This window comes from Cavia porcellus, unplaced genomic scaffold (genome assembly GCF_034190915.1).
Source record: "Cavia porcellus strain 051 isolate PalLab524CR breed Dunkin Hartley unplaced genomic scaffold, mCavPor4.1 scaffold_2, whole genome shotgun sequence".
NCBI lineage: Eukaryota > Metazoa > Chordata > Mammalia > Rodentia > Caviidae > Cavia > Cavia porcellus.
Window position 1 is genome coordinate 70711961 of NW_026947485.1, and position 24089 is coordinate 70736049.

General features: G+C 44.5%; 1 protein-coding gene and 2 pseudogenes across 4 annotated transcripts; 2 read left to right on the plus strand and 1 right to left on the minus strand.

Annotated features, from left to right (window-relative positions):
* The first annotated feature begins 12 nt into the window (after window positions 1–12).
* Idnk (IDNK gluconokinase) lies at window positions 13–23543 on the plus strand. Of its 4 annotated transcripts, none has more exons than XM_013158172.3 (5): window positions 13–139; window positions 6470–6500; window positions 6850–6936; window positions 20730–20773; window positions 22460–23543. In XM_013158172.3, exons 1-5 carry the CDS (start codon window positions 90–92, stop codon window positions 22842–22844), a joined length of 597 nt encoding a protein of 198 aa, XP_013013626.2. In that variant the 5' UTR covers window positions 13–89; the 3' UTR covers window positions 22845–23543. The 4 variants fall into 4 exon arrangements, with proteins under 4 accessions (XP_013013626.2, XP_063099615.1, XP_063099612.1 ...); XM_063243542.1 differs by having other exon boundaries at window positions 22–139; window positions 6470–6574; XM_063243545.1 differs by lacking the exon at window positions 6470–6500 and having other exon boundaries at window positions 20–139.
* Window positions 3006–3964, minus strand: LOC111758395 (protein SET-like; annotated as a pseudogene).
* Window positions 13328–17651, plus strand: LOC134474809 (T-complex protein 1 subunit zeta-like; annotated as a pseudogene).
* Window positions 23544–24089: the final 546 nt, after the last annotated feature.

Genomic DNA, 24089 nt, shown 5'->3' on the forward strand with positions numbered 1-24089 from the left:
GCGGGTGGGCGGGGCTCGACAGGCGGACCCGTCCCTGCGCCGGGGGCGGAGCCTGCGTGCCGTAGACGCGGAGCTGCGCCGGCTGGATCATGGCGGCTCCCAGCGCGCTGCTGGTGATGGGCGTGAGCGGCGCGGGAAAGTAGGTCTGGGCTCCGGGTGCGGAAGGGAGGCTCTGGGGAGCTCAGCCGTCCGCGAGGCGGGAGGGCATCCGCCGAGAGACCCGGGACCCCCGGGCCGGCCCGCGCAACCCGGGGCTCCTGGGCACCGAGGAGTCCGCCTTTGACTTCTGACGACCAGGACCAGACCGCGCGCCTTTGTCCCAAAACACAGCCGCAGCGGGATCCGGCCGCAGGAGTATAAGACACAGGCTGAGACGTAACCTTCTATGGCCCTTCTCAGAGTTTCAGAAACAGGAAATGCGTGTGTGGCTGGAAATCTGTGAAGGCGTCTTCAATAATGTATCTGTAGCTTCCCATTATTACTGTGATTTAGCCTCAAAGACAGGAGATTTAAAATTGCAATTGAAAATAAAGCGTAGAGCCCAGGACTGGAGTGTAACTCAGTGTTAGAGCTCTTGCCTAGCACATTCGGTTGGATACCCAGCACCTCAAAACAAAACAAAGCGGAGCCCCAAATCCCTGACAGCTCTTGTATGAGTTGAAAACACTGAGGTTGTGGACCTGTCACGGTAATGTGTGATGAGCGTTGGTTCTCAGGATGCCTGGCTGTGTGAGGTTTGCCATCGGTGCACCCCTGTAATCTTTGACCGGACTAGAATGGCCTAAACCACTGTGTTCACAGCTTGGGATATTAGTGTGTTCAGTAGCTGTCCACAGAGCCCAACCCTTACCGTTTGTCCTTGTCATATAATGAACAAAGAGAATTAATAACATTCCTGTGTGGCAGGCAGAGTACATGCAGAGTGCACCAGCTGCAGACAATTGCTTTAGGGGAAAAAGCTGAGCAGGAAAGACTGGTGAGAAAGTGCACTGAAGGAAGACTAATCTGAAAGTGAGGGATCCACCCTATAGGGTAGCTACAGGAAGCAGAAGGAAGCCATCCTGGTTCAGCAACCGGGAGGAGAGATGGAGATGAAGTCACAGCCCCTAAGATGCAGTTGTGTTCCAGAAGTGTTTGGAAGGAAAGGCAAAATGATGTGTTTGTAGATTGTACGTGGGGTATGAGTACAAGGGAGGAGTGGAGTGTGAATTAAATTTTAGGTCTGGGTAACTGGAAGAGGGAGTAGCTTCAGGCTGAGGTTGGGAAACAGTAGATGGAGCAGGTTTGCAGAAGTATCAGGAACTTGGGGTTAGGTGTTCAAGTGGATTTGTCAAGGGATGGTTAGGTATCCAAGTCTGGAATTGGGAAGAACTTCAAGTGAAAATATGGGAATTTTGGGTGTGGTTGTATTTAACAACTTAACATGCGAGATCAAGAAGAGAGGATAAATACTGAAGCTAGCCTCGAACTGAGCCCTGGAGCTCGCTGTGGTTAAAGGTCAGAGAGATGTTTCAGGTATCCCTGAATGAGTACTAAAAATGATTGAATGAATTATGTTAGTCATAGGATGTAGCAATACTGAGTTCTTTGGTGACTTTGTGAGTCCCTGTTTGAATCCTGCAGAATTTTTAATTATATATTATGACATTTGGAAAAAGAACTGCTACAGCCTAATTAAGAGAACAATATAACAGAAGGGTGTATCTAAAGCAGTGTTGAAATGAAGTGATATAGAGTAGTAAGTTTACCTGTTTACAATGTCCAGTACCATGTCCACTGCTTCCCCCTGCCATGTGAACAGAAGAAACTAAATATTCTCTGTTCACTGATAGTGTCCAGACAGTTCTACCCACAGGAAGTACTCAGTAAATATCTGTTTGTTGTAACCCAAAAACGAGACCCCAAAATGTTGTCCAAAAAACGGGGCAAGATGTCTTTTTAAAGAAAAAAGAGTGCTTTTATTTATCCTGGCACCAGCAACACCAGTGCAGTTGGAGTTTGCAAAGCTGTGTAACTGGCTTAAAATATTGACAGACTTTTATAGAAAGAACAATCACAAAGTAAATGAAGAAGACCTTTGTTTCCCTTTGCTTGAGGGCAGAGAAGTTTCATAGTTGGTGGTCAGCCATTTCCTTTACAAGAATTTACAGTCCTTTGTCTACTAATTTCAGGAGCAACTATCTTTCACAAAAGGGGGACAAAGGTTGAGAGGAATATAGGTAACTCCAGGTCGACTGACAATTGTCCTTGTCAAAGGGAACAAAGGTTAACACAGCAAACAGGTTACCAGGGTGACGGCACGTACAGAACAGTATGGCGGTGCTTTATAGTTACAGTGTGACACTGTTGACTGAAAATGAACATCAGCAGTTTTAGTTTTCATTTTTTAAAAACATTTGCTTTCGGGGGCTGGGGATTTAGCTCAGCGGCATAAGCGCCTGCCTTGCAAGCAGGCAGTCCTGAGTTTGATCCCTGGTACCGATAAAAAGGAAAAAGACCAAAAAAAAAAAAAAATTTGCTTTCGTAGGAAGACAATTTTATTTTAAAAGTCATCATAAACCACAAGGATGTCTATGAACATGATGTTTAAATGTGCCAGAGGCACATGACTTCTCCATGTCGTCAAATGCCAGCTTAACCCACCCAACATCTCCATCCTACCTGCTGCTGACCTTCTCTGCCCCACTTTTATAAAGTTATTTTTTCTTTTTTAAATAAGAGACATGTTGGTAACGCTAAGGGACATGTTCGTAAAAACTAATTGTCCATATTCACAGAGATACTGTGGAGTCTCCAAGCGCAGTATACAGGGAAAGAAGGGGAAAGCTAGAATTCCGTGCACTGCTGCACGGGACCAAGCATCCTGCAGTTGCAGCAGAGGACAGCCAGCACAAAGGTCTTCTTTTTGCCCTACAGAGCACTGTGGTGTTGATTCCCCAGACTGTATTGAGACAGAAAGGGGTAAAAGTGAATTTAGACAAAAGGTATGGAGCTTCTTTGACATTGTATTTTGTTCAAGGTTTCTCGTTGATGTAAGAACCATAGTATTTGAGAAAAGAGACCTCAGGAACAGAACAGCTGAGCACAGGGGTGGGGCGGGGGAGACTGTAACTTGGTCCCAGGAAGTGGAAGAAATTTTCTTTTTAAAGGTTGGAATCCATCAGTGTTCAATTAGTTATCTCCATCATCCTTTTCTTTCTCCCTTTTGTCATCATCTTCGTGGCCTCTATCACCCCCCTTCATCAATGTCTTCCAGTCCTTTATTGTTACCTTCTCCTTCCCACCCTCATCACCCATACTGGGAACCAGTCGCACTGCATTGACCTCTCGTAACCCCTGTGCGTGCATCACAGTGGTCAGGAAACCAGGGAAAGAAGATCTCTGATTCTTCAAGCTACGTCTTCCTGCTGGCTTTATTCTATGTTTAACCTGAACATTTTGTCAAGTCCTTTCCAGATTTCCATTTGGTCTCAATGGAAGAAACCACTCTCATTCAGATAAAGTTTTTTTGGAGAGAACTTTATTTTCAAAGTAATGATTTTAATTGAGATAAACATCTATTCCTTAACCTGATCTAATTTCAAATTCTGTCACTTCAAATCATGCTGCCCCTACCTCTTCCTCTCCAAGGTGTGCCAGCACTTGTGGGTAGTTAAAATTTGGGCCTTTGGTGATCAGTTCTGACCTCTTCTGAAAAAATGTTAAAAAAAAAATGGTTGGCAGAGTTTGTTATATTGCTGTTCTCCACTCACTGTCTCCTTCCTGGCTTGTTTATTAATCTGTCTGTTTCATTTTTTACTTTATTAATACATTCACTTGCTTCAGGTTGTCTTTTTCTTCCTTGGGCAGGCCCAGCAAGGCTGACCCATCTGCAAATTGGACACAGGAGGTGGTGCGTGGGGGCCATAACACAAGGGAAGTCCCCGCACCAGCCCAAGGGTTGACTTGGGCCATAGAAAGCTGTTCAAGAACTCAGTTGTCTTAATATTCTAAAATCTTATTTTCAGTACTGGAGATGGGATACAGGGGTGCTCTAACACTGACCCACACCTCCAGCCCTTTTCCTTTCTTTTTTTTCCCCCCTTTTTTGGGAAAGGGTTTTGCTATGTAGTCCAGACTGGCCTCAAATTCACAGCAACGCTCCTGCCTTAGCCTATAATCTGGGATTATAGATGTGCATCATTGTGTCAAGCCCCTTTTTAATTTGAAACAAGGACTCTCTATATTGTTCAGATAGCACTTGAGCTCTACATCTTCCTGCCTCAGTCTCCCTCAGTGCTGGAAACAAGTGTGCACCAAAATGTCCAGCATTTTTTAAAGTGTTAATGAAGCTATCTTCCGTTTCTCATGGAGCAAACTTAAAACTTTGAAAACTTGCTTCTTTATCCTTTCCCTCTGTCTCAGTAAACGGCTATGTTTTTAAGTTCTTTGTCCTGATTTAGACCAAAACACTGAGAGATGCTTGGGCCTGCTTTAGTTTGTAATGCTTAGATCTGACCATTTCCTGTGAGCCAACCTGCACCTGTTTCCTGCTGGGCTTCTAGTAGATACTCAGTTCATTAGTCCAGATGTTCCATGGTTCAGGAAGTTTAAATGGAGCACAGGCCTGCCTTTTCCTTTTCCTCTTATCTCCTACCCAAGTCTTCACCCAGAATCAGCATGTCTCTTCCTTTGGATTATCCATGGTGGCTGGTTGTTGGCTCCCAGTTCATCTAACTAGGCCTGTGCATAGTCAAGTTCCCCTGGTCCAGCGATTCCCCCACTGAGCTGCAGCATGTCACCTGTGAGGCCTTTACCAGAGTGAACGCAATGGGGATGTTCCGGTGCCCAAGGATCAGGTCTCCAGTTTGGTACAAATGTGCCTTCAACTTTTGTAACAAAAGAGAGAAAACTAGGCCTGTAGTCCCAGCACTTGGGAAGCTGAGGCAGGATTGCTGCGAGTTCAAGGCCAGCCTGGTCTACAAAGTAAGTTCAAGGCCAGCCTGAACTGCATAGTGAAACCTTGTCTCAAAAAGACACACACACGTGCGCATATACACAGATACAAGATCCAAGTTAGAAAACAGTATTTAGCTAGACTTTCATCACATTATTTTGTTCTCATCGTATACATTTTTTGTTACATTCTATTTAAGGCAAGCAGTGATACTTTTGTAAGAGAAGGAAAAAGACTTTAACCCACTTTGTTTAATTTTTAAAAGTGAAGTAATTAAATAAAAATATCAAATGAGTAATTATAGGGATGGCAAGCAAAATGTAAGAGAAAGGACCTGATGAACTGGTGTAAGGATACACTAAAAATTTTGAATGTGGATATTTGAGTGACAAGAATTAGGGCAACACTTTAGAAATTGTATCAATGGGGCGGGGGATTTAGCTCAGCAGTATAAGCGCCTGCCTTGCAAGCAGGCAGTCCTGAGTTCGATCCCCGGTACCGATAAAAAAGGAAAAAGACAAAAAAGAAAAAGAAATTGTATCAGTGTCTGCCAGATTCTTCTTACCCACAGCACTAGATTGAGCTGCAGGATGTTTGAAAACACATCTCTGAGGCTTCACCGTGATGTCCTGGGAACCAGGGGCATGCAAGGTGTATGCCACCACACAGACTTTCTTTATCTTTTGTCTAGTTATTTATTTATCTATTTATTTATTGGTACTGGGAATCAAATTCATGACCTTGCACTTGCCAGGCACGCATTTATGCTGCTGAGCTATATTCCCAGCCAATCAGAGGCACTCAATAAAGATCAGCTACTGAAGGAAACACCAGTGAATGGAGAAGTGATGTAGCTCAGTTCCCCTTGAGACAGCAGAGGACTAGAGGAGCATGCCAGTTGCCCAGAAGGCAGTCATTTAGTAGTGGAACATTGGCTGCGGCTCAGATCACCACTCTGAAGCTCTGGCCCTGAGTTTTCCACTGACTGAAGCAGACTGTTGCAAGATGCTCTGCAGAGAACCCTGGGCTGGCATCTTAGCAAGTTCTGGTCAATCGAGTCTCAGGGTCAGGCCCTTTAGTAAGAGCATATCACTTAAACCCAGACAGTGCTGTGGTGCTACTGAGTCCACCCAGACATTATACAGGTACTGCCAGGGATTAACCACCACCACCCCCACCACCACCCCCGCCATCTGCTTCTCTAACATCCTCAGCATAATTTTCTCACTTTACTCAGTATTTTCTCTCAAAGGATAAGCACCTATGCAACAGACACTATAACACTGATGATTCAGGGTAATGAAATCGGATATATTGACTTTTGGAAAAGGTGTAGAGAGATCTGGCTAATTAGGTCTCTTGATTTTTCTAGAGAAAAGCAAAGGCCAGTCTCCAAGCTGGTCGGGTTTGAGGGCATCATGGCTTTAGTCACCCAGGGTGGCATCCATCTGCTTGCCAGGCATCCTAGCAAAGAAAGAAGCGCCACACACATTGACAAGGGCAGTGACTTAGACATTTTTGTCCTCTCCACAGGTCAACCGTGGGTGCCATGCTGGCTTCTGAGGTAGCCATTCCTAGCCTCCCTGGTGCACATCCTGTGCTGTGTCTCATTGCTCCTCTCTCCTCTGGCCTGGAATGGTTTGTGCACACATTTCTGCTTGCTTGAAGCCACTGGGGCAGCTTGGTGAATACAAGTAAAGAAGAATGAAAACAGGGCTGCCTCAGCCCAGAGATGGAGGCTGTAAATGGCATCACAAAGCTCTTCCTCTCTTCTCTTGAATGGGGACACCCTTGGGCTGGTAATTGGAAGAGGCTGGTGGGATTGTTTCTACATCTGTTGATAATTCACTCCACGGTGGCTGTCCCAAAAGCCATTCAGCCTGTCTCAGACCCCCTTTCCTTTGTTCCTCAAGCTGGGCTGGAAATTTTATGATGCAGACGACTACCACCCTGAGGAGAACCGAGCGAAGATGAGAAAGGGGATACCACTGAGTGACCAGGTAAGGATAGCCATGTCCAGCCAACAGTTCCACCTCAGTGACCGAGGCTGCAGTTTCGCAGCACTTCGTGAGTTATGGAGTAACCCATGTGCAGGTGCCCAAGGCGCCAGGTAGCAGTGGGCCCTGCTAGCTCTGCCCAGCCCTCCTAGAAACTCAGCAGTGGGGCAGTGCCTCCTCTGTCCCAGCGTGGGCAGGGTCTGCCATGCGTAGTCTGGCCTCAGCCTCCCTTAGGTGCTCTGCGTGCTCCTTATTTCCACGAGCCACCCAGCCCCCCTCAGTCCCTTCTGGAGCAGCATTGCCCCTGGCCTGGAATGTTCATCCTTCCCTCTTCCCCAAGGGAACCCGCTCACCCTGCAGACCTTAGTCATCCCTGACTGAAGAACTCTGGGCACCACTTGTCTATTGCCCAAGGCCCAGTTGCAACTCAGTAACTGATGTTCTGAGAATTCAGTTAATATTTGTCTTTGCAACTAGACTTTGTCCCCAGAAGGGCAGGTACTTTGGCTTTCTCTGTTACCATTGTACCTCCAGGCCTGACAGGCAGTAAATGCAGAAGTGTTTGGGACATGTCTTAGAGTAAATGAGCCAATAGCGTTCCCCTCGTGCAGAGCCACAGGCCATGTCCCTGAGCGTCGCAGGCTGATAGACTGCAGCTTTGCTGGCATGATTGGCTATGCCTGGGAGAGGTTGGCAGGGCCTGCCATGTGCTGTGTCCAAAGGGGCAGGAACACTTGGAACAGCCAAAGACTAACACCTGTTTTCAGCTTTAGTGGCCTCAGCTGCCCCCAGCTGTGCCTGTGCCATCTTGGTCCTTCCCTGTGCTGTGCCTGAATCACCGAGTCCCTAACCATCCTGTGGCCTGTCCCAAAGGACCGAAGGCCAAATGGTCTTATCTTGCAGGGTGCAGCGTAAGTTCAAGCCTTGAGCCATCAAAATTCAGTTTGTAGTGTTTAACTCTGGCTTTAGGAAGTGGGGCAAGGGAACTATAAAAGATAGCAAGTAATAATCTAGACAGGATGGTGATCTTATATGAGAAATAAGAAACATAATTGTGGCCCCTGGGCCCAGCACAGGCTGGCAAGTGGTTTTGTCTTTCTGTGCCTCAGTTTCTTCCTGTGAAGCAGAAATGGCAACAGGACCTAATCAGTTGAGTTCCAGGAGGATTAAATGAGAACATGGGAATAATGTACACAGCATTTTGCTCAAAATATTCAACAAATATAATTTTATTAGTACTTATGGTGCACCCCTGCACACGCGCACACACTCTTAAGTGATATAAAACGTGGGTAACATTCAAGAATATTTAAATATGACTTTCACAGAATCTATAAAGTGCAACTGTGCAGGTATTATATTTCTCTTTGATGAGTGTGAATAATTTATTTCTTCTTTAAGTAGGAAGTATGAGCTGGGAGTCATGGTGTTCACCTATAATACAGCACTCTGAGAGGCTGAGGCAGGAGGATCCCAGGTTCACGCCAAGCCTGGGCAGTTTACAAACTTAATAGAACTGTCGCAGAAGTATAAAAGAGGCTGAGGATGTAGCTTTGAAGTCAAGGCCCAGTAACACACATACATAAAAAGCAACCACTGTGAATGTGGTAGGTAGAATTCAGGAGAGAAAGTTATACACAAGAGAAAAGATTACTGGCTACTAGAAGAAAGAGTATTTGCCCTTTATCCATAGGTAGCATATCCCAAGCCCCCCACAGGGTACTTAGAGCCATGGAGTATACCAAATCCTGCATATACCCTGCTTCTGTGTATACATGTCAGTGATAGAGTTTAATTGGTAAGTTAGGCACAGCAAAAGATTAATAGTAACTAAATGATAGGTAATAAAATACAGCAATTATAACTATAGAAAAGTCATTTAAAATTTAGGAATTATTTATTTCTTTAATTTCCTGTTTAATATTTTTGGACCATGTTTGATCTGAAACTGTGGAAAGCGAAACCATGATGAGGGCGCTGCTCTGCCGACTGCAAGCCTAAAAACATCTGGCAGAAACTATAGAGCCAGGCAGACCTCAGAGAGACACAAATTGCAAACTGAGAGAAGGAGGTGGGGCAGCACCTGACTCTCACTCTGGACGCAACTCGGCGACTAGGAGTGAGGGTCCAGGTCCCAGCTCGCCTGGCTCCCATTGTCCTGGCACCTAGTGCCACTCTGTGTGAATCAGATAGTGCGCGGGGAAGGCACACTTGCATTTCTAGCCCCAGTGCTTAACATGGAATCCCTCACAGGGATCTCAGCTTGGTGGAAAAGCTCAGTGGATTACCAGTTAGCTCACCTGCAGGAAGGATCTGTATCTCATTACAGATGGGACCAGGAGGAGGAGATACTGAATCAGCACACCCGCCAAACATTGCTGTGGAGGAGAAACGACAAAAGCCAAACCCAACAAAAATGGGAAGAGGAGGGGGAAACAACCCAAATTAGCATCCTTGCATGCTGGCTCTGATACTGAAGGTCATGTCACTCACGAGAATCCCAACATCAAGAACTGGGGGCATGGGGCAGTGCATTCTCTTTATGCAGTGAATCAGAAGTCAAGCTAGAGCTACAGAAGGTTCCCTTGCTGGTGGTTTTAGTGTCTGGTAGAAACATTAGAGAATAATGAGTGCTGGAAGAGGCTGATGGGTAAAAGAAGAAGGGGAAGAGAGGTGGTGGGAAAATGCCAGAACACTGCGAGAGGCAGAGAGAAGGAGGGAAAGAATGAGTGGGCAGGATGGTAGGGAGTTGATTAAATATGCAGAGGAGAGGATGTATGTGGAAAGAATAATTCTGTGCCACCACCCCAGAAAAGAAGAAAAATGACAAAATTCAATTAGTAGATATTTCTGGAAGATGAGGACAAAGAATGCTGCATTCTGTGCATAAAATTTTTAGTACTTCCAAGGTTTTCTATATAGATATAGATATTACATTTATAATCAGGAAAATTTCTTTTTTTAAAAGTGACCTTGTTTCAAACAGCCTCTGAGGCTGAAGCGTGCTTGGGCATCCCTGCTGGTTCCGATGACAGCATGGGCCTGGGACATGAGGATTTGCTGACTGGCAACTTGGAAGTTCTGTAACACCAGCAGCATTGCCTTGGAATGTTTCCCAGCCCAAGTGGAGCATCTGTCTCAGCTGGCTCTGTCTCCAAGACTGGAATATCCTGCAGCTGTGCTGTCCAATATTGTAGCCATATGCGGCTCTTCGGCTCTTTAAAACATGACTAATGCAACCCAGGAACTGGATTTTTGCATTTTATTTAATTTTCATTAATTTACATTTGAGCAGTCTTGTTTAACTCAGACCTCCAAGGGAGACAGCACTGCTCTTTCTGGTGCTTTCTTATATTAACTGTTTGGATGAGAACCCTGAACCCCAAGTCCAGGGAGGCCTGTGCCCAGCTGCAGCACAGCTTGGAAGCTACAGAATGTGTCAAGGACCAGCTTGGGCTCCAGGAACCATGAAGATGCTCATTTCTGGCTCTTACAAAAGATAGCAGTGTGCCACTTCTCAAAGTTCAAATTCAATACCCAGCAGCCTCCTGAGCAGCAAAAGCAGCAGCCCAAGGTAACAGCTGGTGATGATAGTACTTCCAATGTCCGTATCTTTGGGTAACATCTTTGAAACAGACATCTTTACATTTCTGAGGGTTTTCTATCGGGGTCGCTCCCGGCCGGCAGGAAAGACACACGACAAAGTCTGGCGGTGTGCAACCTTGCCTTTATTTGTCTCCGCGTGGGCCCCGCGAGGCCTCCTCTCTGCCACCAGCCCTTTCTCGCCGGTGGACTTTCTCTATCTCTCTCTGTGCTTCCTGTCTCGTGGCGGGAGAGGCATTCACTTTTATAGGGTGACAGTGGCCAATCAGTTCAAAGCGCGCGATGCGGGCTGATTGGCTAACATCAGTTGTTGCTAGGCAGACTATCTTACAGAGCGGGTTGTTTAAGTCGCCAGCGCAATCAGGGGGCAGGAAGCAGGCGCCAACTTGACTCACTCGATGGGAGGGGCAATCTAGCTCAGGCACCGCTCCCACCCACAGGCCCTACGTCCGCCAAGTAAGGCGACCGGTGTCGGCGGCTCCCAACATCTCCCCCTATTTTATTTACTTTGAATGAATGTATGCATCGCAGCCCGCCCTGGATCGAGTGCAGAGGCTTATGCCCTGTGTTGAGGCCCACCGTAGGCCCTTGGCTTGGACCCTGGTCGGCCGCCCCCGGGTCTGCCAAGGCCTTGAGACCCTCGTCCTTTTTCCAGGGCCAGGAGTGAACTGGACGGAACCTGGATGCACATAGGCATGCACTCATGCCCCTCCGTGTGATCCCCTCGGAGAGGCATCTAGATCTGGGCAGATTCTAGTAATCCAGCGGTTTTCGTGCGCCATGGGGTAGGGCCTGGCTTAGGTCGAGTCATGCTGGGGAGGCACGCTCTTACCCGTCATTGACTCACCTACCCTGCTGTGTGGTGTCATTAGGGAAGGAATGCGGAAGACCCGCCACACCTAGACCCAGTCGTAGGCCAGTCGAGCGAGCCATGCGTAAGCCTGGGGGTCATTGTGCCCATCACGGGCTGCTGCCAGGGCCGCATGGGCAACCAGGCGTACTTGACGCCAGGCCGCCGCAAGGCGCCCATTAATAAATGATGTAACCCATCGGAGCAAGAATGGTCCTACAAGTAAGAGCAGAAGCAAGGAGCACAGGGGACCTAACAATGGTAAAACATAGGGGAGCAAGCCATTCCAGGCTCCCCAAAAAGGGATTGTCCTGCAGTTCTTTTAGGGCTCATCTTGTTGTTGGGTCTGCGGTTGGCCTCTGGTGGAACAGGCCTGATCTTCAGTCGAGGGACTTGTCGCAACCTCTCTGGGACCCACAGTGGTTCTCGTCCCGATTCCTGCAGAAAAACACAAACTGCGCCTCGGTTCCAGCTAACCACCGGATCCGGGCCCATCCATTGTCATGCCATAGATAACCGCGCCTTTGGAGGCAGGCCTTGGCTTACTCCCCCTTTTTGTTTTTTATTTTTTATTTTTTATTTTTTTTTATTTTTGGTCTTTTTCTTTTTTTTTTTTTTTTTTTTTTTTTTTTTTAATCGGTGCCAGGGATGGAACTCGCGATTGCCTGCTTACAAGGCAGGCGCTTATGCCGCTAAGCTAAATCCCCAGCCCCCGTTTCCTCAACCGGCGTTTTTCTCAGCCTGCTCGGCAGAGTAGCCGCCCATGAAAATACCGTCCGCCCCGCGGCGCAACGTCATAGGACGGCGGTCGCGACAGAGTGGAACGGGGCGTCACTTCCTGTGCCGGCTGAGAGAAGGGAGGGTTCCCTGTAGCGGCCTCTTGGCGGAGAGCCGCTTCTGGAGAAGAGCTCCAGGGCGGAGTGGATGGCTCTCTATCTCCTCCCCGCCAGAGAGCGCTCGGGGGCCCTTTTTCCTCTCTCTGCTTTTTTCGAGCGGCGCACGCACACAATTCGCGGCGCAACTCGGCATAGGAGTCAAGGCACGCATGTATCATTTCCCACAGGGGGCGAATAGCCGGCGAAATATCCCCTTCCAATTCCGCCGAAGCGAGGTCCCCGCCTAACTTCTCCCATGACGGCAGGTTTAAATGCCCCGTGGGTAAAAACCAGGGAGCCACCCTATCTACCTCTGCTATGAATAGTTTCAGTGTTTTTTGACCTACCCTGAGGTCTCTAGCTTTTAAAAGCTTCCTAAGGGCCTTTACCAAGGGCCGCGCCTCCGCGCTCGGTAAATTACCCATCTCTAACCTCTAATGGCTGTAACTCACCGCGTGTGACTTAAAGAACCCGTCACCTACGCGTGAGCCTGAGGGGAGTCTAAAAGCCCTGTAGGTGCGCGCCACCCAGAGCCCAGGCTTATCCCCAACTCACCTGTCCGGCAGCACCACGCTGGAGCGTTGCACACCACCGCCGTGTCTCGGGGTTGATCAGTCCCCGTGCGGGTCACCAAATGTCGGGGTCGCTCCCGGCCGGCAGGAAAGACACACGACAATTGGTGCTGATAACGCCAAGGTCGCGGGTTCGATCCCCGTACGGGCCACCAAATGTCGGGGTCGCTCCCGGCCGGCAGGAAAGACACACGACAAAGTCTGGCGGTGTGCAACCTTGCCTTTATTTGTCTCTGCGTGGGCCCCGCGAGGCCTCCTCTCTGCCACCAGCCCTTTCTCGCCGGTGGACTTTCTCTATCTCTCTCTGTGCTTCCTGTCTCGTGGCGGGAGAGGCATTCACTTTTATAGGGTGACAGTGGCCAATCAGTTCAAAGCGCGCGATGCGGGCTGATTGGCTAACATCAGTTGTTGCTAGGCAGACTATCTTACAGAGCGGGTTGTTTAAGTCGCCAGCGCAATCAGGGGGCAGGAAGCAGGCGCCAACTTGACTCACTCGATGGGAGGGGCAATCTAGCTCAGGCTCCGCTCCCACCCACAGGCCCTACGTCCGCCAAGTAAGGCGACTGGTGTCGGCGGCTCCCAACAGTTTTCATTCTAGATTGATCACCAAAGGTTTTGAAGCTGCAAAGGAAAAGACCTTGCAGTTTTTGCAACAAGTCAAGGTGAACAGAGAAATGGCCAGACTAACAGAGGTGGCCAAAACATCTCTGCATCACAAAGTGCATGCTGAACTTGCAGATGTCTTAATAGAGGCCATTCTGGCCATGAGAAAAGATGGACCTATTGGCCCATTCAACATTGAGATTGTGGAGATGAAACATAAATCTGAAACCCATACAGGCTAAATCAGAGAGCTCACTTTGGATCATGGGGCCACAGCATCCCAAGATAAAAAACATAGCGGGAAATTCATACATCTTCATGTGCAGTGTTTCGTTGGAATACAAAAAATTTTTAAAGTGAATTCTGGGTTTTTTATACAAGAATGCAGAAGAGAGAAAAACTAGTAAAAACTGAAAGAAAATTCATGAAAATCCATTAAAAAATAATAGAACTGCAAAGAAATGTCTGTGGTGATTCAGAAGAATTTGTTATTAACTTAAGAGCAGTTGACACCTTTTCATTAGTGCTCTATCAAAAGAAGCCATAGTAGCCCTGTATAGAGCTAAAGGGAGAAATATAGAGGCTGACTCTTACTCCTGGTGGCATAGCTCTAAATTATTTTGATGACCTAAATCCTGTCCTCCTGTTTGGGACATGAGCATACACTGGACTTTTGTTAAGAAAGGTTATATCCCACTGTGTCACATCAATCAAAAGACCAAATAAACATGTGGTCACTCAACTCAAAGACACAGTGAGAGATGGCTTGAGGAGTGTCAAAAATGCTGTCAATGGTGGCTGTGTGATTCCAGGTGCAGTAGTCCTGATTAAATGTAGTAGGATAAGCCCTGGTTAAATACAAGCCAGTGTAAAGAGCAGGGCCCTGCATGGAATCCAGGTATTTGCTGATACACTGCTCATTCTTCCCACAGTCCTTGCTCAGAATTCTGGCTTCAATTTCTAGGAAATGGAATTCAAGGAGAATGTTCCAAGTCAGCTCAGCTGTGGGCTTAGAGTGGAACACAGGAGAGCAGATGGATGCAGCAGAGGTGGGCGTGGGGCAGAGTGGCTGTGTGTAGAAACAGCTGCGGGGCTCGCGCTGTGATTGCTGCCAACATTCTGGCTGATAGACACACAGGCTGAGAAGTTCTCTCTTACAGGCTTAGTGGGAGCCTCGCTTGTATCATCCAAATCTTGAAGGCTACAAAATCCATTCCAAACCCTCAGGGTTGCGAGAAATACAGCTGTAGATTGTTTGTCCAAGCTTCAAATGATTTTTAAAAGAATTTTCTTTTCCCTCATGGAAAAAAAAATCTAACACTTGGCCTCTATTCAAATTACGATGTCATGACATTATAAGTACAGTGTTTTTTAGTTGTACTGAGTGTGCACACAAATAGCAGGTGCTTTTTACCCAGAGAACAAATGGTTTTGCATTAATTTAAATTACATGTCAGGTTAGGATATGTTCTGCCTTGTTTATTAAATACTCTTTGAAAAACAAATTTTAATGGCTTAATAATTTCTTATGTATGCATTTTAAGATAACCAACAGTTCCCTGGTAAACATTTACATACTAAATGTTATGCTAATGTAAAAATACTCCAGTAATTTAAGAATCTGGAATCATCTATTTCCTTAGCATAAATTTCTAAGTGAAGGCACTCAATCACTTGGACTTTTCATGCTTTTGAAATAGCTTAGCTAAAATGGCTCCTCAGAAAAGGTATGTTGTAGCGGCTAGTAAGACAGTGAACTAGATAGAGATGAGGAAATTGAAAAAGCTGCAAGCAGAAAGTGGCAAAAATGAAAGAGACATAAATAAATGGCTAGAATCTAAGGACTCAGGACTGGGCTTGTTAGGTGCAATACAGATCTTTTTAAGGTGACTATAATTTCCAAGCTTATGAACTTAAATGCTTTTGCAAAATATCCATTCCAAGCCATTGTCACCAATTTTTCAAATTATTGTTCTCTTCTGGTTTCCATGAAATAGTTTTTATGCAGCTAATAACAGTAGTCTTTCAGGGTAAAATTTTGTCCAAAGCTTTGTATTTTGAGGGCACATTCCATTGGAGTGTGCAATAAGTGCTAAGTTGAAACTTAAAAAAATAAATAAATTTCAGTGTTTGTGTAATTAAATCCCAGTGCTTACCAAATTCATGAATTAAAACTTCTAAAAATTGGAAGTTGAAGATAGTCTTTTGGATGTTAAATCAGCCAAAAAGTGATGCTTAATATGACTTCATTCCTTTTCTTATTTAAACCGCAAAGCAGCTTAATGAATTATATGTGATCACCGTTTTACAGCTAAACAAGAGAGGCACAGAGAAGTGAAATAACTAGGGCAAAGGCACACAGTGAGGAGAGTTTCCCTAACCACAAAAGGTCCCTGTGATATTAGGGACCTTGGTAATCCACCAAACAAGTGATTCTCAAGAGGAAAACTATATAGTTGATTAAAGGGAAAGAAAAGGACTGGCTGTATAACCTAACACTCTGGGAGACTGAGGCAGGGGGATCTCAGGTTTGACCCAACCTGGGCAACCTGGCAAGACTCTGTCTCAAAATAACATATAGAAAGATCTGGAGATTAGCTCGGTACAAAGGCAGTGGGTTCCATTCCCAGTATGAAGAAGAAAGAAAAAGGGAGGGGGTAGCTGAGAGCATAAGACACTGAAACCCTGGGGTAGAAACAGCAGAGCAGAAACCTGCTCACATGTGAGGCTTCGAGGCCCAGTGCCCTGTTCTGCTACAGGCTCCGTTAGAGTTGCTGCTTTAGTAAATTTACCAAAGAAGTTAAACAAAAATGTCATGTTCAGGGCCTTAAGTTGAATCCCCAGTGTAACTAAAATACTAAACTAATTTTGAAGTCTTTATTAATAGCAGTACTATCTTTTCATCTCCACTGGTTCATGCTGGTGTAGGACAGCATGGCTAACTGCAAGAGAAATACAAGAAAGGAATTTATAAAGATGAAGTCAGTGATAACTTCTGCATTAACTCAAGGGCTAGGATGTAACTCAGTGATAAAGTATGTGCCTCAATGCACAAGGGCCTGTGCCAAATTCCAGCACCAAAAGAGAAAAGAAAATAAAAAAGGATAGAAGAAAAGAAAATGTAGACTAAGAGTGACATCTGAAGTACTGAACTGAAAACACCCACAATAAGGTCTGGATCCCCCTGGACACACAGGCAACACTACAAGTGGAGGGAAGAAAGTGGAAATCCAAATTTGTGTTGGAATTGAACTTGGCAGCCTCTCCCCAGGAGCAACTTGAAAGCCAGAAATACAAAATACTGCACAGTTTAGTCCGTTAATTATCCCTGCCACCCGGAATATTTTTGTTGGACAGTCCTGATTTAAGTAAAATTGGCTTGTAGGTAAATGGGTATTTTTTTCAAGTTTTTATAGTAATTCCGGTTCAGTAAATACTATCACTGTTTTTCCTTTCTAAATACATGGTTGGGTTGGTTTTTTTTTTTTTTTTTTTTTTTTGTCTTTTTCGTTTTTATCGGTACCAGGGATCGAACTCACGACTGCCTGCTTGCAAGGCAGGCGCTTATGCCACAGATTTATGCTAAATCCCCAGCCATAGTTGGGTTTGATTGTAACATTTGACTTTTCACAAAGATTGCAAATGTCATCTCAAAACCTATGAAAGTTGGTTTTATATTTAGTTTTATTTAACTTGTTAAATACTGGGGATATCCTTTATTCGCAAAACCAAGCAAGACTCCCCTGTTTAAATTTGTGTTTATTAACCTGTTAAAGGGAATGGTTGAAGACGAGGAGCAGTGTCTATATTTTTGGTCTTGACTATGCCAATTTAATTAGAATTCCCTGTATCTAAAAAGTGCTGCCTTTTATTTACTGAAAGGCATTTTTAGTGTAGTGGTATAAAACCAAATAAAGAACATTTAACATTACTCACATTTTATAGTTGATCTATAAGTTAGGTCCTTTTAAAAGTTAGCATGATATAATAGCAAGTTAGACTTGACTTTTGAATTCTTTGGATCAGACTGAGTTCAGGATGGAATTTAAACAGCTATTTAAAAACACAAGACTGAAACTACTGTTGTATGTGTGATTGGTAGTGGTGCTTCCTGTCAGCTTATTAGAAGAGTTAAAGTGGGGAAAGTAGAAAATGAGCACAAATTTGTGTGTGACCATAATACTTAATTAAAAACAAAGTCAAATCTAAAAAAAATTATCCCTGCCACCTCTAATCCTTGGCACGCTTCTTCCTGCTGTTCACCACCAGCCAACATAGCCCCTCCAGGAATCTTTTTCTCCTGCACAGTTGGCTGTAGGTTGTAAAGATCGTAATAATGTCCTGTCAGATCTTGCTAATAGTAGACATTAAGTAATACACTCTTCTCCAAGAATACAGGAGCCCCACCCCCACCCTGTGCTTATTGAAGACTGAATTATTCTGAATAAGAAATGGGAAAACTTGAGCACAGGAAAAGATTATGAGAAAATAAAAACAGCCAAGGTCAAAAGCAAAATAAGAAAATCTCAGGTGTCAGAATCAAAAGTGGCAAGATTAAAAGCCAACGAAAACAAATGGGAGAAGATGCACTCCAAGAAGCAGAACAGAATGGAGGACAAGAAAAGGAAAATACAAAGTTAGAAATGAAACATAATCAGTGCATGAATTAAGCAGTAAACTAGACACAGCTGGAGAAACAAACTAGTGAACTAGCAGGCAGATTGGAGGATATCACTCAGATTGCAGAAGAGAGCAAAAAAGTTAGTATTTAAGAAAAAAAATAAGAGATGGGCAATAAAATGAGAAGCTTTCCATATAGCTAAAAAGAATCCAAGCAGAATAAGTGGCAGTATTCAGAGACATAGTAATTCACATTTTTCCCAGAGCATGAGACCAAGATTACATATGCAAAATAAATCCTGAGAAAGATGAGCAGTAAAGCAGTAAAACATAAAAGACAAAAGAGATTTTTATCTGCTGAAAGCCAGCAAAAAAGAAAAATAAGTTTTCTGTGTGAGGATTGCTGAGAACACCAAAGGACTTTTCAACAATAGAGGCCCAAAATACAATAGAATAATTATTCAAACTGTCAAGGAAAAGTAACTGTCAGCCAAAAATCCTTCACCAACTAAAATCTTATCCAAAAAGTAAGGGCAAACCACGTGTGGTGGCACACACCATAATCACAGCATTGTAGAGACTGGAGGTAGGAAGGTAAGTTCAAACCCAACCTGGGCAGTTGAGCATCTTGGGAAGGCCTTGTTTCAAAATTTACCAAAAAAAAGGGCCAGGACAGTAGGTCAGTGTAAAGGGTATAGGTTAACTTCCAGTACCAACAAATAAACACATAAATAAAATAAAAACTAAGAGCAAAATACATTTCCTGCCATATACAAAGACAGTGGAGAACTAGCAGACAAAAGAAGTTAGTAAGGATATAGAAAGTTTGCACAAATGCACCTAGCCAAATATATGCATTAATGAAAAATAAATCATAAATATTTTCAAGTACATGTGACACATTTATAAAATTGGTCATTGGTCATGTGTTGTATTAGAAAGGACATTTCCATAATCCCCAAAGAATATCATGCCAATCACATTTTTTTACCAAATGCAGTTGAATTATAAATCAACAAATCTTCAAATATCACCAAAAATGAGTAGAAATGCTAAATATAAAATAGGAAAACAAAAACCCCTATAATGAGTAGAAATGCTAAATATAAAATAGGAAAACAAAAACTATAATTTTCAAATTAAAAATGAAAGTAATAAAAAGTATATAAAAAAGTACTATTAATCAAAATTTACAGAACTTAGTTAAAATATTACCTAGAAGGAAATTGACAGGTGCAGAAATACATTTTTAGAAAAAAATGAAAAGTAACAAGCTAAGTGTTCAAGTAGAAAATAGAATAAATTTTTTTAAAAACCCAGGAGCTGCATAAAGAGGCTGAGGCAGGAGGATTACTGCAAGTGCAAGGCCAGCCTGATCTACATAGCAAGACTGCCTCAAAAAAAAAAAAAAAAAAAAAAAAAAAAAAAAAAGAAGATGAAGAAGACAAACCGGGGCTGGGGATTTAGCTCAGCGGCATAAGCACCTGCCTTGCAAGCAGGCAGTCGTGAGTTCAATCCCCAGTACTGATTAAAAAAAAGGGGGGGGGGGCGCTGGAGGTTTAGCTCAGCGGCATAAGCGCCTGCCTGGCAAGCACTAGGTCATGAGTTATCCCTAGTACCAAAAAAAAAAAAAAAAAATTATATAAACAGTTTTTAAAAATAGAGAAAAAAGGAAAGTTATCCTCTTTATTTTATAAGAAAGTAAGACACTCAACATAGTATGTAAGTTCAAAACCCCAAACAAAATGCCTAAATGTAAGGACTTTCAAAAAATACTGTATAGGGCCCAGGATACAGCTCAGTGGCAAAGTGCCCACCTGGGAAGCATGAGATCATAAGTTCAATTCCTGGTACCAAAAAAAGAGAAAAAGTTAAAAATACTGTATATCAAGTTTCTGGAGTAAGCAGTAAAATACTTTAGGATAGGGCCCAGAGGAAAGGATATGGCTGTGGGCATAACACAAAGCTAATTGTGACTGGAAAATTGCTCGAGCTGCATCAATTGTATATAGAGGTTCACTTTGTACTCTAGTCTGCTTTCTGTATATGCTGCAGTTTTCCTAACAGAGGTTTTTTGTCTTTGTTTTCAGTGTAGGATGGCCAGTATTCACAGTGCACCCCCATGAAGGAGAAGAGGGGGGTTTTTTTGCAAGACGCTATAGGGTGTGCTATGTGAACTTCCTCTGTCTTCTCTTTGGCAAAAGTAAAATCATCAGTGGGGATGTGGCTCAGTAGTAAAGCACATGTCTATGGTCAGAGGCCCAGAGTTCAATGCCAACACTGCAAAAAAGGAAAAAAAAAAAATTCTCATAATGCGTCTTTCTGAGGAGATTGTTGGTTTTGGAGGGCTTGACAATAGGACCAGAGCACAGCTGACATGGGTGTGTCACGTCTTGTCTGCCTGTAAGTGGCCCTAGAGAATGTATGCAGTGCAGTTGTGTATCAGAACCACAGCAAGGTTTAAATATGCAGACTCCAGGAGGGGAGGACCAGCAATTCTTATGCAAAACTGGGTATATTAACTGGCAACACCTGAGCCCAAAAAATATTTCTTGGCTCATGACCTGGTATATTGACCCCTCAGCCTAGGCACGATCTACTTCTCAAAAGCACAAAGCTCCCTCTGGATGACAGCATTTGTAAAAAGTTCCTTTACGTCTGCTTTAATTCCAGGACAGGATCCCGTGGCTCTGCCACTTGCATGACGTTTTACTAAGGTAAGAGCTGATCTAGCCAAAGTAAAAAACCCCATCAGAGAAAGAGTGGAGATTCACTCTGAAATCACAACTGGATGATGAGAAAGCAAGAATCCCAGAAATAGAGTGCTCTTCTATCAAGTAATGGTGCTGATGTTGAGCAGCCACAGATAGCAAGCTGCTCAGCCAGGCTTTGGGGACCATGCTTCTGTCAGCTCCATGGTGAGGCGTAGCTGGGAGTTCCCATCTGCCACGTGGCTTCCACAGGGCTTTCTTCCGAATAACATGAGTCATACACAGTTCCTGCTCACAGAATATGGTGGGAGATACGATGGTGCATGGGTTACACTTAGAACAACAGCTTACACACAGTAATCATCAGAACTAATAACCAATGCCATCCCTGCCATAGTCCATCTAAGTCATCACTTTCTTTCCCTACCAACCTGTGACACCCAGCACGGGTCCACTCATAAGAATGCAGGTAACTGGCTGCCAAGATTGGAGCTGCATTGTCCAGCTCCAAATCATGCCTCTGAGCTATCTGCACCCAAGTCTGGTCCTACTGGGAATGCTGGATGGGACTGGAGAATGAAGAAAGGGCAGGGAATGGGTTGTAAATCTGGCTTTCTAAAGTGAAGGTGTTTTATCAAACCTAACCCATCTGGGCCATAGAAGTCAGTATGTTTACCACTACAAATTCAGAGTGCTTTTTTCATACCTTACTGACATGACTGGGAGCCAAATTTTCACTTGGGCCTAGGATTTGGATTTAGGGCCTTCAGGGTTTGGGAGCACCTGTCCAGCTGGGTCTCTGTCCTCAGTAGACTCCTGGGAGTCTCTTTACAACTGTACTGGCCAGCAGTGGGAGCAGAAGTCAGGACTCTGGCCAGGAGGGCACAGATTAGATCCAGGATAAGCATGGCCTCCCCATGTTCCCAGTTTAACTTGCTGTGGACCAACTCCAGCAGAACCTTCTAGAACCTTTTTAAGTTTTGCTTTGTTTTTTGAGACAAGGTATCCCTATGCAGTCCAGGTTATGCTTGAACTTATGTGGCTCAGGTTGGCCTCGAACTGATGGCAGTCCTCCTGCCTCAGCCTCCCAAGTGCTGGGATCCTAGGCATGCACCATCATGCCTGGCCAAAACTCTTGAGTTCAGAAGAGAGCTTTTGACCAGATCTTCAGGCCAGCCTTTACCTTCTTACTTCCCGAGTCCCTTCCCTTAGGCTTCTTGGTGCTGGGTCAGGCTGCCTCAGGTTTTCCCCATGGTGCGTCCCTGCAAGCACTTCACATCGTGCTTGCCTTGCCCACTGAGGGACCCACGCTCCCTTCTCCTGCTTTCTTCAGCAATTGCCCAGCTCCCCCATCTTGACTGCAGAGTGGGTGGGGAGAAGCTGTGGACCTGGGTTGAGCTGCTTGCCTGGCACAGGTGCATACCACTAGCTCTAGGCACCTCAGTTCACTTCCTTACCTCAGCTGTGTGGGCAGCTAACCTGAGCAGCCCCAGTAATGGCAAGGGTCACCTGGGAAGTGAACTTTGCCCAAGACTGCAGTCCCTAATCATTGACCTTTAACCTAAAGCCAAGTACACCTGGTGCTTAAACTTAATTTCTAACACCTACTGGCAGAGAAAAGTAGGAGTCCTCCACCTAGAATGCAAACAGTTTTCCTATCTTTATCCTTCCTCCTTTCTTTGAAAAAAATAGAGATACAGCCTCAGGACAGCGCGTGGTTCTAGCCTGCTCAGCCCTGAAGAAAATGTACAGAGACATCCTAACAAGAGGAAAAGATAGTGCACCTCCAAAATATGGGGGGTCAAAAGAAGAGAAGCCAGCGGAAGTGCAGCTATTGGTGATCCATCTGAGCGGCTCATTCAAGGCCATCTCTGGACGCTTGCTCCAAAGGAAAGGACATTTCATGCCCCCTGAGTTACTGCAGTCCCAATTTGATACTCTGGAGCCCCCGACAGCCCCAGAAAACTTCATCCAAATCAGCGTGGACAAAAAGCTTTCAGAGATCATTACTACAGTTATAGAAACTCTGAAAGTAAAGCAAGACTCATTTCCTGTCAGTGCTCTAGAACTGGCTTGAATCTGTCCCATTTCAAATTCAAATCTTGCTGGAGTCTCCTTGCCCATGCTGTATTCTAAATCCTTAAAGTGCACAAACCAAGGTGCGATAAGATACATTTGCCTAATTGCAATTGTAGGAACTTGTGATGTACTTGGCATCATGGGCTGCACAGGGGGAGAAGGAGAAAGGAAATTGAAAAGTAAAGCTAAGATTGAAGTTGAAATTAATGTGATGCAATCAGATGACTACAGGAAATTCATAATCCATGCTGGATTAGTCATAGTCATTACCTGGTTTAGAACATTCTCCTTCATGTCTGTATGTTAATAATAAATGAAACATGGCTGTTCTTGGCATCCCCTAGAAATTGGTCTCAGGAACAAAAATGTGCAGAGTCGGCCACCTACCTGCAAGTCACTTCATGCACTTAATCTGTTCCAGTTTCTGTCCTTGAGCTGTGGTTCACAGCAGTGGCTCTCAAACTGAGGTCTCCAAGGCCATTAACAACAGCACAAGTGAGCTGTGTCCAGTTGACCCAGCAGCCTCAGACAAACATGTTTATCAGCAGCAAAACCCAAGTTTCTTGCCTTCTGGCTAAAATTATGTCAACTCAAACTCAACACTGTCTCTACTAAGCACTTGTGTCATGTATGTGGTTGTAATTTAAACAGAAAATTGCATAACTACTAATTAAAAGGGGTTGTTTTGAAATTTAAAGCATTTGACTTATTGTTTAATCCATTTTATTGGTACTTGTGCCATACATAATGATCACATTCTTTGTATGTAGTCTGTGCCTGTGTCTGACACCTCTTGATTCTGTTTTGCCTCCTCTGCTCCCCTCCCTTCACCTTATTTATGACTGTTTCTCTTTTTCCCCTTTTCTTTTCCTTTCTTTCCTTTTCTTCCTTCCTCTTCTTGTTCTTTCCCATCTGAACATTTTCTTCCTACTTTCCAATTACCTATCATCTATTTTGGTCTTTGATTACACTTCTGGTTTCTCACACCAGGAAAACAATGATGTAGTATTTAAATGTGTGTCTGTTTCACTTAAAAGTATGGTCTGTGCTGGGTTTGGTGGCAAATATCTGTAAATCCCAGAACTCAGGAGGCTGAGGCAGAAGGACTGCCCTGAGTTTAAGGCCAGCCTAGACTATATAGTGAGACCATCTCCAAAAATTAAATAACAAACATATGGTCTCAAGTACAGCCATTTACCTAAAAGTTCTCAAATTAATCAAAAGGTAGAGAGTAGCCAAAATG

Coding starts and splice junctions, on each gene's coding strand:
- Idnk (XM_013158172.3), top strand. CDS start 90: ATGGCGGCTCCCAGCGCGCTGCTGGTGATGGGCGTGAGCGGCGCGGGA. Junction 140..6,469: donor GGCGTGAGCGGCGCGGGAAA/GTAGGTCTGGGC, acceptor TCCTCTCCACAG/GTCAACCGTGGGTGCCATGC. Junction 6,501..6,849: donor GTGCCATGCTGGCTTCTGAG/GTAGCCATTCCT, acceptor TTGTTCCTCAAG/CTGGGCTGGAAATTTTATGA.